Genomic DNA, 19427 nt, shown 5'->3' on the forward strand with positions numbered 1-19427 from the left:
AGAAACCAAATTTGGACAAAATTTTCAACAGAGAACAAATTTTGACAAAATTTCCTATAGAAATAAAATTTGAACAAAATTTACTATAACAAAAAAATTTTGACAAAATTTTCTAAGAAATAAAATTTCATTCCTTTTTGTTTTTTATTGTTGTTTTGTACTTCAATCATATTTGTTGTTTTGATCTCAGCTTAAAAACCATTGCCTTGACTAAACTACAAGAGTAGCTTAAACAACAGAGGAAAATAATGTTTGTCAAATTTATTTGGGCAAAGCCCTATAGACTGCAAGATGGTTGGATGGACGCACGTTTCGGAATTACCACATTCCTCATCAGCATCCTCTACTTGCAGCAAAACTATCAACCAATATCAGAATAAATTCGGGTAGTTCATTAAACCCAAAGTGAACCGCACTCGAACCTTCTGCAAAAAGGTTTATGATAGTTGACCTCAAATTTGGACAAAATTTCTTATAGAAATAAAATTTTGACAAAATTTTTTATAGCAATGAAATTGGGACAAAATTTCCTATAGAAACCAAATTTGGACAAAATTTCTTATTGAAATAAAATTTTGACATAATTTCCTATAGAAATCAAATTTCGACATAATTTTCAATAAGTATATACGGCCGTAAGTTCGGCCAGGCCGAATCTTATGTACCTTCCACCATGGATTGCGTAGAAACTTCTACGAAAGACTGTCATCCACAAATTTCAACTCACTCGGATGAAATTTGCTCCTCCAAGAGGCTCCAAAACCAAATCTCGGGATCGGTTTATATGGGGGATATAAATGATTATGGACTGATATGGACCACTTCTGGCATGGTTGTTAAATATCATATACTACCACCACGTACCAAATTTCAACCAGATCGAATGAATTTTGCTTCTCCAAAAGGCACCGGAGGTCAAATCAGGCGATCGGTTTATATGGGAGCTATATATAATTATGGACTGATAGGAACCAATTTCTGCATGGTTGTTGGATACCATATACTAACATCACGTACCAAATTTCAACCGAATGGGAAGAATTTTACTCTTCCAAGGTGCTCCGGAGGTCAAATCTGGGGATCGGTTTATATGGGGCCTATATATATATTTAATTATGGACCGATATCGACCAATTTTTGCATGGGTGTTTGAGGACATATATTAACATCACGTACCAAATTTCAACTGAATCAGATGAATTTTGGTCTTCCAAGAGGCTCCGGAGGTCAAATCTGGTGATCGGTTTATATGGGGGCTACATATAATTATGGAGCGATATGGACCAATTTTTGCATGGTCATTAGAGACCATATACTAACATCATGTAACAAATTTCAGCCGGATCGGATGAAATTTGTTTCTCTTAGAGGCTCTGCAAGCCAAATCGGGGGATCGGTTTATATGGGGGTTATATATAATTATGGACCGATGTGAACCAATTTTTGCATGGTTGTTAGATACCATATACTAACACCATGTACCAAATTTCAGCCGAATCGGATGAAATTTGCTTCTCTTAGAGGCTCCGCAAGCCAAATCGGGGGATCGGTTTATATGGGTGCTATATATAATTATGGACCGATGTGAACCAATTTTTGCATGGTTGTTAGAGACCATATACTAACACCATGTACCAAATTTCAGCCGGATCGGATGAAATTTGCTTCTCTTATGCGCTTTACAGACTATCAGTTTTTCCGGACGGAATGTCGGTGTTTGTAAAGAATCTTACAGTGTGTCGGATCGATACGACTTGTCGGCGATGACTAAATAATCGGTAAATGTGTTATCGATCCTATAAACATGCAGCAGTATCGATTATGTCTTCGGACTTAACTTATAATGTGCACAATATATGGGATATGTTCGACACGAGCACTGTCGTCCGGAATAACTGATAGTCTGTAAAGCGCATTAGAGGCCTCGCAAGCCAAATTTGGGGGTCCGTTTATATGGGGGCTATACGTAAAAGTGGACCGATATGACCCATTTGCAATACCATCCGACCTACATCAATAACAACTACTTGTGTCAAGTTTCGATGTGTTACAAACGGAATGACAAAGTTAATATACCCCCCATCGTATGGTGGAGGGTATAACAAAGAACAAACTTTGACAAAAATTTCTATAGAAATCAAATTTGAACAAAATTTACTATAGCAATAAAATTTTGACAAAATTTTCTATGAAATAAAATTTCGACATAATTTCCTAAAAAATCAAATTTGGAGAAAATTTTTTATAGAAATAAAATTTTGACAAAATTCCTTATAGCAATGAAATTTGGACAAAATTTCCTATAGAAGTAAAATTTAGACAAAATTTCCGATGGAAATAAAATTTTAACAAAATATCTTATAGAAATGAAATTTTAGCATAATTTCCTAAAGAAATCCTATAGAAATAAAATTTTGACAAAATTTTCTAAGAAATAAAATTTCGACATAATTTCCTAAGAAATCAAATTTGGACAAAATTTCTTATAGAAATAAAATTTTGACAAAATTTTCTATAAAAATAAAATTTTGACAAAATTTTCCATAGAAATAAAATTTTGACAAAAATTTTTTATAAAAATAAAATTTTGACAAAATTATTTATAAAAATAAAATTTTGACAAAATTTTCTATAGAAATAATATTTTGACAAAATTTTCTTTTGAAATAAAATTTTGACAAAATTTTTTATAGAAATAAAATTTTGACAAAATTTTCTATAGAAATAAAATTTTAACAAAATTTCTTATAGAAATAAAATTTTGACAAAATTTCCTATAGAAAAAAAATTTAACAAAATTTCCGATAGAAATAAAATTTGTACAAAATTTTTTATAGAAATAAAATTTAGACAAAATTTCCTATAGAAATAAAATTTGGACAAAATTTTCAACAGAGAACACATTTTAACAAAATGTCCTATAGAAATCAAAATTTACTATAGCAATAAAATTTTGACAAAAGTTTCTAAGAAATAAAGTTTCGACATAATTTCCTAAGAAATCAAATTTGGAAAAAAATTCTTATAGAAATAAAATTTTGACAAAATTTCTTATAGCAACGAAATTTGGACAAAATTTCCTATCGAAATAAAATTTGGATAAAATTTCCGATAGAAATAAAATGTTAACAAAATTTCTTATAGAAATGATATTTTAACATAATTTCCTATAAAAGTCCTATAGAAATAAAATTTTGACAAAATTTCCTACAAAAATAAAACTTTGACAAAATTTCCTACAAAACTAAAATTTTGACAAAATTCATGATAGAAATAAAATTTTGACAAAATTTTCTATAGAAATAAAATTTTGACAAAATTTTCTATAGAAATAAAATTTGGACAACATTTCTTATAGAAATAAAATTTTGGCATAATTTTCTATAGAAATCAAATTTTGACATAATTTCCTATAGAAATCAAATTTGGACAAAATTTCCTATAGAAATAAAATTTTGAAAAAATTCCCTATATTTGGTAGATTATATTTGCTTCGAGTGGCAACCGTGGCTATAGCACCCTCTGGCTAAATATACGGTAATACATACAATTTGGTTTCTATAAAGCTTAAATCAACTTTTTCAGATATGTTGATTACTATGTATAAGGCATTTGCAATTATTTCGATTTCTCTGGATTCGGTGCATAAATATTGGAAATCCATTAAACTTTTGTTGGTGTTTTTTCTTTTCATTTCATTTTACTATTTTATATTTGTAGTGTGTGGAAAACATTTCACGATCTCATTGTCCTGTGTGCCTTGGTGATATACATACCTCACGCATTCCTTGCCACATTCCAGACTGTGGACATTTGCTGCATAAAATGTGTTTTGATCAGTTGCTAGCCTCTGGCCATTATACATGTCCCACATGCCAGACGTCACTAATAGATATGACAGCCCTATGGGAATATTTAGATGTTAAGGCTGAATTGATGCCAATACCTAAAAAATATGAAAATCAAAGAGTACATATTTTTTGTAATGATTGTCATAAGGTGAGTGTAAGAAAGAGAAATTATAGAGTGAAACTTCTCAAATTTGGACACTGTGAAAATCGGACACCTTTCAAAGGGGGCCATTTGTCTGAGGATGTTTGCCATATTAATACATTACATGGACAACTCCCAAATGTGGACAAAATTTAGGCGACCGTGGGTGTTCATCACTTTTCAGAGGTTTCACTATATTGATATTACCATATTATTGATGCTACAAATATTTAATGTCAATTTTATTTTTAAATTTACATAAATACATTTATTTAATTTTCTATGTATGTTTCGTTTCTTTTTTAATTATTTCATAAAGACCTCGAAGACTAAATTCCATTTTATCGGTTTAAAATGTGTACATTGTGGAGCTTATAATACCACACAGAATGTGAAAAGACGCATGTCATTGGTGGCAGGTAATTTATGAATATTTTCTAATAAATCAAAATTAAGCTAAACACGGATTTGTTTTCATTCCAGATGAGCCCACATCAGCATGACATTCAGCCAAAAGCCTTATCATATAAATGCTATCTAGTGTGCATTATGCAAAAAGACATTTACAATGCATTTTAATTTAATTCAATTTTGTTCTAAGGAATTCTGGATAAATACAAGCATAAACAAGGCTTGCCATATATGATGGGATTATTTGGTTTCGCGCTTTTTTTTTGTACATCATCTTATTTTACATTAGAATAATTACAGAATTATTATTAGTTTTTATTAAAAGTATTTTTGTTTTTGCATTTATATCTTGAATTAAAATGGAATTGAAAAATTCGAGCTGGTATCGAATATATCATCATAATATTTCTAACAAAATTATATTTAGAACTTAAAATAACAAAATTTTGTTCTTATGACATTTTATGCTTAAGCTTTTTAATTTATATTATTTTATAGTATCTAAGTAGGTCTTTATATTAGATCATGTAGATATTTAATAGATTATTTTACATTTGTATTTCGTTTTTGTTCTCTCTTTTATAACACTAGATTTTTGTTTCTTTTTCTCTTTTCAATTTCTCAAATTAAGTATTTTTAAAGTATTTTATGCCTCAATAAAGACTAGTTTCAAATTATTTCTATATCATGTTAGAAGCTATTTAACAATTATATATGACTTACATCCAAAAAATCAATAAATCCAAACCATTAAAAAAAGGTACTGACAAAACCCATAACACAGGTAGTATTATTTCTTGGTATCTTATTTGTTAATAAAAATTCTTATGTCATGTGGTAAAATAATTAATTAAGAAGAAAAAAAGATGAAAAGAAATAGCTTGGGATTTTGGGAAGTCTGTACATTGAAATAGGGCCTAGTTATTTCTAATTGTTTGTGAAGGAATAAATTTTATTGCGGCAGTGTTTGACAAAGAAATAAAGTAGAAAATAAAATAAACTTTCTCAGGCAAGGCAGGGCAAAGATCCTATGGTCTTACACAACAACATTTTGGAAAATCGACTTATACCCACGGTTGCCACAGTTGGTAGAATTCTAAACAAAATGGTAGATGTCTTACTGTTTGGCAAAATATTCCTCTGCAACTGAGAAGCACATCACACATTTTCTATAGAAATAAAATTTCGACAAAATTTTCTATGGAAATAAAATTGAGAAAATTTCGGTAGAAATAAAATTTTGACAAAATTTTCTATAGAAATAAAATTGAGAAAATTTCGGTAGAAATAAAATTTTGACAAAATTTTCTATAGAAATAAAAATTTGACAAAATTTTGCTATAGAATTAAAATGTTGACAAAATTCTCTATAGAAATAAAAATTTGCCAAACTTATCTCAATTGGTTGCGAAAGCAAAAAGTTTCTGGCAGTGATGCTGATGAAATTTTTGAGTGTTTCACCGCAATGTGGAACGCTGTTCGGACTCTGCTATAAAAAAGAGGTACCTTGTCATTGAGCAAAACATAGAATCGGGCAGTACTCTGTAATAGAAGAGAAGTTCACCACTGTCCTATCACAATGGACAGAGTCTGAAATATAGAGTTGCCACTATACCTAACCTAACCCAAGTTGACTGGTAAGATCACCAAGGTAGATATTTAATCGATCGCATATGTCATAAGGTCGGGGAACGCTGGGGGATGAAGCCGTCCTTGTTCCATTGGCTTTTTACAGCGGTTATATAAGACCCGTAGCCACCTATGGCTGCCACGTCTGGTGGACCATTACTAGACATCGTAACCATATACAGAAATTCAGCAGGATAAACAGAACAGCTCTCATTTACATGACTGGTGCGATGAGGACAACGGCTACTGTGGCTCTAGAGGTTTTAATGGGAATTTGCCCGCTGGATCTACACATCAGGAAGACAGCCGAGGTGATACTCATGAGACTGAAGAGCTTGGACTTACTTGGAAACACGACCTGCAGGCACACGGAACTTATCGCTTCAGTTGGGCAGCGTCTAAGGACGGACTATATGGCGACCCAGCATGTATAAGAGGGCAAGCTAAGATTGATTTTCCCAAGCATAGATGACTGGGAGGAAAGACGTATACTTTATGGAGATCTGAACATTTATACGGACGGATCGAAGATGGCTGAAGGCACGGGCAGTGGTATCTACTGCGAAGAGCTAGGGATCAGGGAGTCATATGGATTAGACAACGCATGCAGTATCTTCCAGGAGGAGGTACTTGCTGTCGCCAAAGCTGAGGAGCTCCTGTTGATGAGACCGATATTCAGAAGCGATATCTGCTTCTTCATCGACAGTCAGGCAGCAATGAAGGCCTTCGATAATACGAACATAACGTCGGAGGTAGTCAGCCGCTATCGTAAAGAACTCAGGGTTCTCGCTGAACAGCATAATATAACTCTGTGCTGGGTACCTGGACATTATGCAATACGGGGCAATGAGGAGGCAGATGTACTAGCTAAAGAAGGTACAAGCGGCACGAATAACATCGTCACGGACATTTCCCCCCGCTATCTTTGTATACTTACAGGGTCAATGCTAAATATGATGAACTGTGGAAGGAACGATGGACTTCCTCTGAGGGTTGCGAGCAGACCAAGCTGATACGGAACGATAAGAGTAAGAGGAACTCAGAAATTCTAATGGCGATGAATAGGGAGGATTTGAGGCCATTGATTGGCTTAATGGCCGATGATATTTGTAGATGGTGCCTTGACCCGGAGGCTACTTTCTGTGCCAGTGTCCGGCACTATCTTTTAGAAGAAACAAGATACTGGGCTCCTTTTTCTTTCAGAACATTGCTGAGGTGCGTGACTGTGGTTTGAAGGATATACTCGCCTTTATCAAGGCTTCAGGATGGAAAACCTAGAGAAGCGTAAAAGAGTTATGACCGACCAGGGCAGATGAAGACAGATGTCGAAGAGGAAAGAGAAAACCACGAGGAATCACAATGGACCATCAGGGTCTAAGTGGACACCATTTCTCCGCATAAGGTTTTGGTGTCATCCTCCATAGCCTAATCTAACCATGTTATCAACAATGGACGCAGATGCCATGATTGTACATTGTCGTCCGCATTTCATACAGACTCAACGCCATCAAATGGTTATGGAATAGAAGATATTTGGAGGCTGAACAGTACTGGAAATATCACCCAACATTTGGGAGGCTTCACTCTGGTCGCACCGCACCCTTGTTGCAGAGTTCCTAGATCCGGACACCAGTTGAAGTACCAAAGCATTGAACAAATTGGATGAAATTATATTAAAAACTGTTACAACAACAACGTATTTCCGTTAATAGATCCACGAGGATCGTTTTGTAAAACGTCTGGCTTTGGTTGAGTCCTCTGGAATTCCGGTTGAGTGTTCGACATTAGCATTAAAAGGTCCAGCGCATTAAACGCTATTGCGCTGACGATAACATTGGCTGAGGTAAATTGTTGATTAGTCGCTGGCTCGGAGAGCACAAATGCGACGAATGGCTCTCTTTTTCACCTTAACATTTTCGGGATGCTCAATAAAGTGTCGATTGAAGCCCCTCTCGCATCTCTTCGGATCAGTCACCAACACGTCGTAAATCCCTTCATTAACAGGTTGGCTGATAAGTCCCCGGTCTGACAAATAGATGGCGTCGCTAGTATTAAATGCATATTATTTTTATATAGTACCAACCTTCAAATGATTCGTGTCAAAATTTGACGTCTGTAAGTCAATTAGTTTGTGAGATAGAGTGTCTTTTGTGAAGCAACTTTTGTTATTGTGAAAAAAATAGAAAAAAGGAATTTCGTGTTTTGATAAAATACGGATTTCTGAAGGGAAAAAATACGGTGGAAGCAAACACTTGTCTTGATAATGAGTTTCCGGACTCGAAATTCAAGCGTGGTGAAATGAGCACGGAGAACGGTGAACGCAGTGGACGCCCGAAAGAGGTGGTTACCGACGAAAACATAAAAAAAAAATCCAAAAAATTATTTGAATGTCCGTAAAATGTAGTTGATCGAGATAGCAGAGGCCTTAAGGATATCAAAGGAACGTGTTGGTCATATCATTCATCAATATTTGGATATGCGGAAGCTCTGTGCAAAATGGGTGCCGCGCGAGCTCACATTTGACCAAAAAAACAACGTGTTGATGATTCTGAGCGGTGTTTGCAGCTGTTAACTCGTAATACACCCGAGTTTTTCCGTCGATATGTGACAATGGATGAAACATGGCTCCATCACTACACTCCTAAGTCCAATCGACAGTCGGCTGAGTGGACAGCGACCGGTGAACCGTATCCGAAGCGTGGAAAGACTCAAAAGTCCGCTGGCAAAGTAATGGCCTCTGTTTTTTGGGATGCGCATGGAATAATTTTTATCGATTATCTTAAGAAGGGAAAAACCATCAACAGTGACTATTATATGGATTTATTGGAGCGTTTGAAGGTTGAAATCGCGTCAAAACGGGAAGAGAAAAGTGTTGTTCCACCAAGACAACGCACCGTGCCACAAGTCATTGAGAACGATGGCAAAAATTCATGAATTGGGCTTCGAATTGCTTCCCAACCCACCGTATTCTCCAGATCTGGACCCCAGCGACTTTTTCTTGTTCTCAGAATTCAAAAAGATGCTCGCAGGGAAAAAATTTGGCTGCAATAAAGAGGTGATCGCCGAAACTGAGGCCTATTTTGAGGCAAAACCGTAGGAGTACTAGTAAAATGGTATTAAAAAATTGGAAGGTCGTTATAATCGTTGTATCGCCCTTGAAGGGAACTATGTTGAATAATAAAAACGAATTTTGACAAAAAAAATTTGTTTTTCTTTGTTAGACCGGGGACGTATCCGCCAACCTGTTACTTGTAGCGTTGTTCGACAACTGACCTATACTTGATTACATTGCTTCAGGTGCTCTAACCATGTGGTTCGCTTCAGATTGTTGACTATCTCAATAATCTCTACATCAGTTCCTTTATTCTAGGATCACCGGGGTTAGGCCAGCGACGCCCATCTGCGAGTTTCGCGGCAACTGCAGGAAAGATGGTCCTTAACTGGGCAATTCGGCCAGCGGGTAGGAAGTAGGCGGCTGCTGTGTTGTTGATAACCCGATATACCCTCTGGGCTACATGAACATGGGAGAGGGACATGAGCTTACTGAAGCGATCGGTGTAGTCTCTGAGTTGGGAAGGCAATTGGCTTTCTTTTGATTTGATAAACGCACGGCGTTCAGAGATTACGAAATCGGAAGTTGGTGGTATTATGGGAAGGCGGTCTGATCCTAGTGGGATTACGTGTTGCCAGGACCCATCATTTATTAGACCAGGCCACGTTAAAGATATGGCTGACGAAGTGCTGCAATAACCAAAAATGCTCGTAGGGGCCTTTTCGTTTGCCATGCAAAATGTGAAGTCCTCCTCAGCCAAAGGTGGTCACTATCCTTTAGAGAATGCCAAATACAAAATAGAATGCCACCCAAGGACAGTTACCAATTAGCGCATCGCTTATCTCTATCTCGGCATCTCCAGTCTTGACTACTACACCCATACATTCCTTGCAGGTGTCTCTAGTGCCTGAACAGTAGCTTGGGTAGTCAGATCGCAGCCAAAGTGATGTTAGTTCGGAACAATACCTGATGTGCATTCACCCCAGACATCTCACCGAAACCGTACGGTAGTAAATCTGATTTCGCAAGGCCAAAAAGCAACAAGGCCGCGGTTCTGCCTCACTGAAGCGATCGGTGTAGTCTGTGAGTTGGGAAGGCAAATTGGCTTTCTTTTGATTTGATAAACGCACGGCGTTCAGAGATTACGAAATCGGAAGCCGGTGGTATTATGGGAAGGGGGTCTGATCCTAGTGGAATTAAGTATTACCAGGACCCATCATTTATTAGACCAGGCCACGTTAAAGACCAAAAATGCTCGTAGGGGCCTTTTCGTTTGCCATGCAAAATGTGAAGTCCTCCTCAGCCAAAGGGGGTCACTATCCTGGAGAGGATGCCACATACAAAATAGAATGCCGCCCAATGTGTGAACTGTAACCTAGAGCACAATTACCAATTAGCGGTATATACGCATCGCTTATCTCTGATACTGATAGTCCCATACATTCCTTGCCGGTCTCTCGAGTGCCTGAACAGTAGCTTGGGTCGTCAGATCGCACCCGAAGCGATGTTAGGTGGGAACAATACCTGATGTGCATTCACTCCAGACATCTCACCGACACCGAACGGTAGTAAATCTAGTTTCGGCAGGTCAAAAAGCACCAAGGTCCGCGGTTTTGCTCTATCCCGACTTGGTTCAGAAGCAAACAGAAGAGACTCCCAAGGATAAGTAGGGTCATGCGGCGGCCGATGAATCGGGCCAATGCGGTGCTGAAAAGCGACCGCCTCCGGATTGATAGAAGATGCACCAAAAATAAACCACCGAGATCTTGTGATTTAGCACTTTGCCACTTCTCGCGTCACGAGTCAGGTGAAAGATCAATTCTACGTCAAGAACTCAACAATATTATCCGTGAGGCCAAAGAGCTGCCATTTTACGATTTACTTATAAAAAAAGTGAAATGATATGACGTTATAAGTGTGGCCATGGAGGCCGTCAGGGTGATGTTGCTTTTCATAATACCCAATCATCCATGTCAAAAAATTACATATTTCTTTTAGTATCAAAATAACTCCTCTCATTTGAAAACCCTTTTAGTTGAAAAGATGAGGAATTAATTTTTAAGACAAAGATACAATTCGTAGCCGTAAAGGGTTAATGGCAAATTTGCCACCAAAAATACACAGAGGACCAAGCAAACTTTTTTTTTAATTTGAGGGCGATTATAACACAATCTAATTTAGACGGTTCCAATTTTGAGTTTGCTCTCCCCTGTGAAGCCTGTAGAAAATCGGAAATACAATAACAAAAAGGTCTCGAATTATATAAAAAAAAAAATTCAATTGAATAACAGGAACTGAATTGTATTTCGTTGAAATGTAGTATTGAAATTCCTAAAGTTGAGGATTTAATTTTTAAAGCAAAGATAAAATTTGTATCCATAAAGGGATAATGGCAAATTTGCCACCAAAAATACACAGAGGACCAAGCAAACCTATTTTTTAATTTGAGGGCGATTATAACACAATCTAATTTAGATGGTTCCAATATTGAGTTCCTGTAGAAAATCGGAACTACAATAAAAAATAGGTCTCGAATTATATAAAAAATTTTCAATTGAATAACAGGCCCTGAATTGTAAATATTTCGTTGAAATGTAGTATTGAAATCCCTATCATATAAAATTAAGTCAGATTTTTGTCTAAATTACAACTTCGATTCGTTTTCATAATATCTTCATAATTCTTATAAGATAATTCAATTTTTTTTTTTTTAATTTAAGTTTTCCATTTCCTATAAAAAATAATATATGTTACATCATCTCACCACCACCACCACTGCATTAATGTGATTTTTCCTTGCCCATCGCTTCGTCTGTTTTATTTTCTTCCAAACGTTTTTTACGCCTTTCCTCGGCTTTCTTTTGTTTAGTCAAAACAGTACCAACTACCAGGAATAAAATCCATGATATATAGCAGGTATGATAAACCGAACTATAGTATCTCCAAATTTTCTCAAATGTAACCAAAAGGAATGCTGTACCCAAGTAACTGCCACAGAAGAATTTAAAGAACCAGAAGAGGAAATCGCGTATATGCTTTTTCGGTCCAGTAGTATATTTAGGTATCAGCTTTTCCCACATATCTTCGTTGTGAACATAGAATGGGGCACCCATGAGACAGAAGTAATGACCAGGACGAAAACCGTGCCAATAAGCAGAAACTAAAAGGGTAGCAGCAGTTCTGAAAACAAAAGAAAATTAAAAAAATATAAAAGAGTGGGAAATGGAAAAGTTTAAATAAATAAATAAAAGAAAAGAAAAAAATATTAGCGCTATAAAAATCGGCTAATCGACACAGGGTCCATAATTTCACTTTGATCTACATTCTTAACGAATCCAAAAATTCCCCAATGGAATTTAGTTCACTTACCTATATTTCTTGCTCGGGAATAATTTGTAGATATTAACAGCCAACCAATATTGTACACAAATATTCCAATGTTTCATTGTTTCACGGAATGTGCTACATTTTTCAACACCCATCACATTCGTATTGACAATTGTGGCAAATGTGTATTCACCCTTATAGGTTTCAGGTTTCAACTCAGCATAGGGTTTACGAGGACCACCACCATGGGCCACATCTGCCTCGACTGGATAAGCTCCAAAACCGGCCATAGTACAAACACATTCGCTCAATGTCAAACCGGTATACATACGCATACGGAAAATAAAGAATGTTGGCCAAACATACCATAAACGATAGAAATAGGAACGTTCATTATAGAATTCATCGGTAAGAGCATACTAAAAGGAAAATAGTGGTAGGTATAATTATTTCAAATTGTATAATGTTATGTAGGTATTTACATACATCCAAAGGCCATATATAGTTGCCTAGTAAATATAAACTACAATATAGACCAGCACTTTTCAAGCGATCCACGGTGGTCTGAATTGTGGGAGCATAATCAGCATAGGATGTTTCGAAATAGTCTCGGTAAGTACGGTAGCGATAATATGGACCTGAAATGAGATATTCACAATTTTTATTTCTTTGAATTCTAAACTGAATTTAACATAGAGGTACTACCCGTGGCTTTTGGGAAAACTGGGTTGTCTTTGGAAACTTTAAATACCTCGAAGAACTTACATATTAAAGATTTTGATAATTGTACTTCAAGCATTTCCTAACATATATTATTATTTAGATATATCATTTAAATCCGGGAAACATAAGTAGTCATGAAAAAAAGGCTCCCATGAAAATCGGCTCATCTATGTCTGCTGACTATAACAGTTCGGCAGAAGTTTCTACAACCGAATATACTCTCTCTATCTCTCTCGAACTCCGCTACTAAGGATGAAGGGATTTCAGTCACCTTTGGCAACGTGACAGTGACTGATCCCAAGAGGTGCTCGAGATTTTTCAACCGACAGTTTGTCGAACATGCCGAGAGTGATAGAACGAAAAAAAGAGCAATTGACAAAACTTTCTATAGAAAAAAATGTTTGACAAAATTTTCTATAGAAATAACATTTTGACAAAATTTCCTATAGAAATAAAATTTTGACAAAATTTTCTATAGAAATAAAATTTCTACAAAAATTTTCTATAGAAATAAAATTTTGACAAACATTTTCTATAGAAATAATATTTTGACAAAATTTTCTATAGAAATAAAATTTTGACAAAATTTTCTATAGAAATAAAATTTTGACAAAATTTTCTATAAAAATAAAATTTTGCCCACATTTGCTACAGAAATAAAATGTTGGCAAAATTTTTTTATAGAAATAAAAGTTTGAGAAAATTTTTTTATTGAAATAAGTTTCAGAAAATTTGCTATAGAAATAAAATTTAAGACAAAATTTACTATGAAAATAAAACTTTAACAAAATTTACTATGAAAATAAAACTTTAACAAAATTTACTATGAAAATAAAACTAACAAAATTTTCTATAGAAATAAAATTTTGACAAAATTTTCTATAGAAATAAAATTTTGACAAAAAATAGAAATATTTTTTTTTCATTTGTTTTGATTTCCCAGCAAAAAAGCGTCGCCAAAAAAGTAATGAAAATGTTCTTTTTGGATCCGGAAGTGGTGCAAAATTGACGCAGAAGCGATGAATTTAACATGGGCTTGTCATAGGACGGAAGTTCTCCCTTTCAACAGCCGTTTCACTGAATTTTCATCACTTCTTTAGGTGTGATCCGAAATCAGTGTTTTGGATGTAAATAAAAAAATTCTGTGATATTTTGTCAAATAAATAATTTTTATAATCTTTTATAATTTTTAATGGATTCTAACGCTTGTCGGAGACGCTTGACTTCAAATATATTCAAAAATTCACAATTTTTCCACAATGGATTTAGCATTTTTTCGACAAAATTTAAATGATTTGTACCATTTTTATGAATTCTTACTCTGTTTTTCACGTATTTAAAACAAAAAAATTTAAAATTATCCATTAAAAGTATGAAAAAACAAGTTTGAAAAAATTGAATTAAAAGAACTTTCTGGGTAGTTAAAATAAAGAACATCATTGGGAGTGCATCTTCTGGAAGTGCTTTTAAAGTTGTGCCCTTGGAAGAACTTCCAAATTTTTTTGCTGGGTTGTTATTGTTGGTTTTGGTTTCTTTAAGCATTGTTGTTGTTTTTTGATTTCAGCTTAAAACCATGCATTGACTAAACTACAAGTGTAGCTTAACCAACAGAGGAAAAGAATGTTTGTCAAATTTATTTGGGCAAAGCCCTATAGACTGCAAGACGCACGTTTCGTCCATCCAAACATCGACTAAACTACAAGCTACACTTGTAGTTTAGTCAATGCATGGTTTTAAACTGAAATCAAAAAACAACAACAATGCTTAAAGAACAAAACCAACAATAACAAAACAAAACGAATGAAAAAAGAGGAAGCACGCTCAAAATAAACCCAGCCAACTGCACTCAAATCGATGATTTGACAGTGGCATAGGAAAAGAGATATGTTTGTACGAATTTATTTAGGCATAAGCCGGCTATCATGCAAAACCTTTTTTCGGAAGGTTCAAGTGTGGTTCATTGTTGGGTTTAATGAACTGCCTGAATTTAGTCTGATAATTGGTTGATAGTTTTGCTGAAAGTAGAGGATGCTGATGAGGAATGTGGTAATTCCGAAACGTGCGTCCATCCAACCATCTTGCAGTCTATAGGGCTTTGCCCCAATAAATTTGACAAACATTCTTTTCCTCTGTTGGTTAAGCTACACTTGTAGTTTAGTCAATGCATGGTTTTAAGCTGAAATCAAAAAACAACAACAATGCAGAAATAAACTTTTGACAAAACTTTTTATAGAAATAAAAGTTTGAGAAAATTTTTTATAGAAATAAAAGTTTCAGAAAATTTGCTATAGAAATAAAATTTTGACAAAATTTTCTATAGAAATAAAATTTTGACAAAATTTTCTATAGAAATAAAATTTTGACAAAATTTTCTATAGAAATAAAATTTTGACAAAATTTTCTATAAAAATAAAATTTTGACAAGATTTTCTATAGAAATAAAATTTTGAGAAAATTTTCTATAGAAATAAAATTTTGACAAAATTTTCTGTAGAAATAAAATTTTGACAAAATTTTCTATAGAAATAAAATTTTGACCAAAATTTTCTATAGAAATAAAATTTTGACCAAAATTTTGTATAGAAATAAAATTTTGGCCAAAATTTTCTATAGAAATAAAATTTTGACAAAATTTTCTATAGAAATAAAATTTTGACAAAATTTTCTATGGAAATAAAATTTTGACAAAATTTTCTATAGAAACAAAATTTTGACAAAATTTTCTATAGAAATAAAATTTTGACAAAATTTTCTATAGAAATAAAATTTTGACAAAATTTTCTATAGAAATAAAATTTTGACAAAATTTTCTATAGAAATAAAATTTTGAAAAAATTTTCTATAGAAATAAAATTTTGACAAAATTTTCTATAGAAATAAAAATCTGTAGAAATAAAATTTTGACAAAATTTTTTATAGAAATAAAATTTTGACCTAAATTTTCTATAGAAATAAAATTTTGACAAAATTTTCTGTAGAAATAAAATTTTTACCAAATTTTTCTGTAGAAATAAAATTTTGAGAAATTTTTTTATAGAAATAAAATTTTGACAAAATTTTCTATAGAAATAAAATTTTGACAAAATTTTCTATAGAAATAAAATTTTGACAAAATTTTCTATAGAAATAAAATTTTGACAAAATTTTCTATAGAAATAATATGTTGACAAAATATTCTATAGAACTAAAATTTTGCCCACATTTTCTATAGAAATAAAATTTTGACAAAATTTTTATAGAAATAAAAGTTTGAGAAAATTTTGTATAGAAATAAAATTTTGACAAAACTTTCTATAGGAAGAACATTTTGACAAAATAAGATTTTTGTGTTTGGTAGTTTTTCGAGAAAAGTGTGTCTACTATGGCCAAAATGAAAAATAGGGCCATCCAGATTTATATGTGAAAGATGTAACTTTTAAAGCGGATAATGCAAAATGTTTTAGGGTTCCCAATTTATGGCTTACCAAATATGGAGGCAGTACTCCTCGAGAGAAATTTGTCCTTTATGGAATCTAAAACATTTTGAGTAATCAGTTGTTTTCATCGAATAGAGGACAAAAAGATCTTTTGCATATAAATCTGGACTCACGTCTGTTCAGTATATGCTGGATTACTACGATAAGATTTTTAACAAACGATTTTTATGCCAATCAAAAGTTATCGTTTCAGTGTCAGTCCTAATTTGTGTCAATATCTATATCAAATGGCTAATTCGATGAAGTTGATTGTGGGAAAACCTATAACCCTGTACTGGTTCAGGGCAGGGAATGACTCTAGACGCCCAAAATTTGTTAAATTTTAGAGAATTTATTACTCGATTAATGACCCATTCATTAAGATCGTAATGTTTTTTAATGCAAATGATTGTTGTTTTTTTTTTTTACATTCACTATAGACACAAATGCACTACACCGATTTATTTTGAATGCATTCACATGAACTTTGTCCAATGCAATACGAGAAAATAGCCTCGAATTACACGATATGCACGCAGCAGATGCATGCGTGTAAAATTAAAGTACGGTTGTATGTGTGGTTGTGGGTGGTATTGACATATTACAAAAACAACAACAATAATTAATTTTCAATAAAATTTAATAGCTTTCAAAAGATAAGCTACTTCACTTAGCTTATCTTTTGTGGGCTTGGTTACTATGCGGTTAGTTTTTCTTAGTGTTGGTTTCCAAGCTTATCAGATGTCTGGTAGCTATATTTATATTTGTTGTTCTTTTTGTTTTATGTGGATTGCAAATTTTTGTATTTCTTACCCGTAAGTATGCCAATATAATTGAAAGAATAATGGAAGATCTCAATGATATTGACTGTTTGAATGTCCTTATCAAATTTGGTAATTTCAATTTGGTCATCTTTTTCATGCTCCTTTAGTTTTTTCCAAGCAGCTGTTTTTTCGAAACCAATACCGGAAATCTAAGAGCGAAACATGATAACCAATGAAAAGCATAAACTAATTTACTTATCTTACCTTTAAGGTCATAACCATTTGAATCATATTAATATGACCAGGTGGATCGGGAAGACCAAATTTGCTAGCCAAACGGAAGAAGGCTAAATAGCCAAACATCACGAAGAAGGCAGCCAAATGGCAATTTCTAGATAAGCAGAGAGAAGTTAGGATACAAATCGAGATATTTTTATGTCCTAAACATACCTTGGATGTACATATACCACAGCAGCTGCCCCCAACAACGCCGATACCAAGCAATGGAAGCTATTAAAGCCGGAGACAATAAACACCATCAGTAAACCCAAAGAAGTGCTGATGTATTTTTTCTGTAACTTATCGGGAATTTTCCTCACATATGTGCCAGCTCCAATGCAGGCCAGAAGGCAAATTACGTAAACCACATCGTCCAAATTCATCTTGATAGTTTTTAATACATAAGAACTGCAGGAAGTTTCTCTTTTGGTGGTGTATTTCCGAAATGTAATAAACAACGTTGGACACTGGCCGTGATCAGCTGTTATCTGTCATCATTTTGCTATCGTCACGCAACTGCTAAGAGTTAACCTAAATCAATGCGTAGTAGATTGGCGTAGTATGAGGTAGTTGACCCAGTACTGCTGATTTCAATGGATGGTTTGAAATGGGTGTTTTCCCTGCCAACGTTTTTTTAATTTGACGGTGCATCTGAGAATCCCCACCACGTCGAAAACAATCGTATACGACATCCAAAACTTGTCACCCGACATAGTATTTTGCTATCACTATTCGCATGAAAGTATTTTGCCATCACTATTCGCATGAAAGTATTTTGCCATCACTATTGTTACAAGAGCCATTTTATATTTTGTGAAACACCAAGCACAACTAGCTTCTTATAATTTATTTAAATAAAAACGATAATGAAGTGCTGAAAACAGTTATTTCGCTTAAAATTGTGAAAAGTATATTGGTGAACAATTTTTGACTTTCCAAATGGAATAAAGTGATAGTTTTTCAAATATTTTTCCAGACAAGCTGCCTCCATTGGGAATAAAAACACTGGCTGATAGACGCTACAACATGTAACTTGCAACATGAAACTCAACTTCAATCTTTTATTAAGGCATAAAAATATGTTAAATGTGATGTGATAGCCGTATAAATGTTATATTTATGAGAATTTATAAATGTTTCATAAAATTAATAAACATCTAAACAATCGTGTTTTACTTGACCACAATGATTCTTTTACAACTATCTTAAAATACACTTTGTCTGATTGTTTGAAGGGGCTCTTATTGGAGTCCTTCTAAATGTATCCAGAAGGGCTCCTAATAATTGCACTCATGCGATACTTTTTTGTAGTAACTTGGCGTGGTACAACTTCTCAATAGTGACGGCGCTTTTCCGAGGAGTTTTGGATATCGTATACGACTGTTTTCGACGTAGTGGGGATTCTCTGAAGCGCCCCCAAATTCAAAAAATGTTGGCAGGGCTGTTATTGAAACTCCATACAAAGCCAAAAAATGCGAAAAACTAGCGAAATTTATTCCATTTGTGGTTCTTTGTTTTTTCGAGTTGAAAAACTGACGTTTATAGCATGGCGCTATTTGCAATGTGAATTAAGAAATACTTTATTTATTAAAACTATTTGTATGGGTTTATAACGCAAACACGGATCATATTTTGTTCCGAAAATATACAAACGATCAAAGGAGTAGCAGATCAATTGCCCAAGGAAAAAAAATTGTAATCGCAAGCAGCAACCACCAACTTAATTGAATATCGCTCCCTGTTACCTAAATAAACACAGCTTTCTATGTGCGAAATAATGGTTTCTATAAAAAA

General features: G+C 34.0%; 2 protein-coding genes across 2 annotated transcripts in view; one reads left to right on the top strand and one right to left on the bottom strand.

Moving 5' to 3' along the window:
* The window catches only part of Rchy1 (Ring finger and CHY zinc finger domain containing 1), a 76507-nt gene extending 71103 nt beyond the window's left edge, over positions 1–5404 (top strand). The window contains exons 5-7 of the mRNA XM_075293717.1: positions 3721–3999; positions 4313–4412; positions 4477–5404. Coding sequence (XP_075149832.1) covers positions 3721–3999; positions 4313–4412; positions 4477–4496 — 399 coding nt within the window. The 3' untranslated portion in view covers positions 4497–5404. The remainder of the gene's footprint in view (positions 1–3720; positions 4000–4312; positions 4413–4476) is intronic.
* On the bottom strand, positions 4205–18110 carry frj (membrane bound O-acyltransferase domain containing farjavit). The gene is made up of 6 exons (XM_075293718.1): positions 17805–18110; positions 17619–17745; positions 17404–17563; positions 12899–13050; positions 12455–12831; positions 4205–12265 (listed from the first exon to the last, which is right to left on the bottom strand). The coding sequence occupies exons 1-6, from the start codon at positions 18014–18016 to the stop codon at positions 11866–11868; spliced, it is 1428 nt and encodes a 475-aa protein (XP_075149833.1). The 5' UTR covers positions 18017–18110; the 3' UTR covers positions 4205–11865.
* Positions 18111–19427: the final 1317 nt, after the last annotated feature.

Source organism: Haematobia irritans, chromosome 2 (assembly GCF_050003625.1).
Source record: "Haematobia irritans isolate KBUSLIRL chromosome 2, ASM5000362v1, whole genome shotgun sequence".
Classification (NCBI taxonomy): Eukaryota; Metazoa; Arthropoda; class Insecta; order Diptera; family Muscidae; genus Haematobia; species Haematobia irritans.

What these genes read in the sequence shown, in the direction of transcription:
- frj (XM_075293718.1), bottom strand. Translation starts at nt 18,016, where the DNA reads ATGAATTTGGACGATGTGGTTTACGTAATTTGCCTTCTGGCCTGCATT. An exon ending in GTGGTATATGTACATCCAAG is followed by an intron (nt 17,746 to 17,804) that starts GTATGTTTAGGA and finishes CTGCTTATCTAG; the next exon opens with AAATTGCCATTTGGCTGCCT. An exon ending in AAATGGTTATGACCTTAAAG is followed by an intron (nt 17,564 to 17,618) that starts GTAAGATAAGTA and finishes TTTCGCTCTTAG; the next exon opens with ATTTCCGGTATTGGTTTCGA.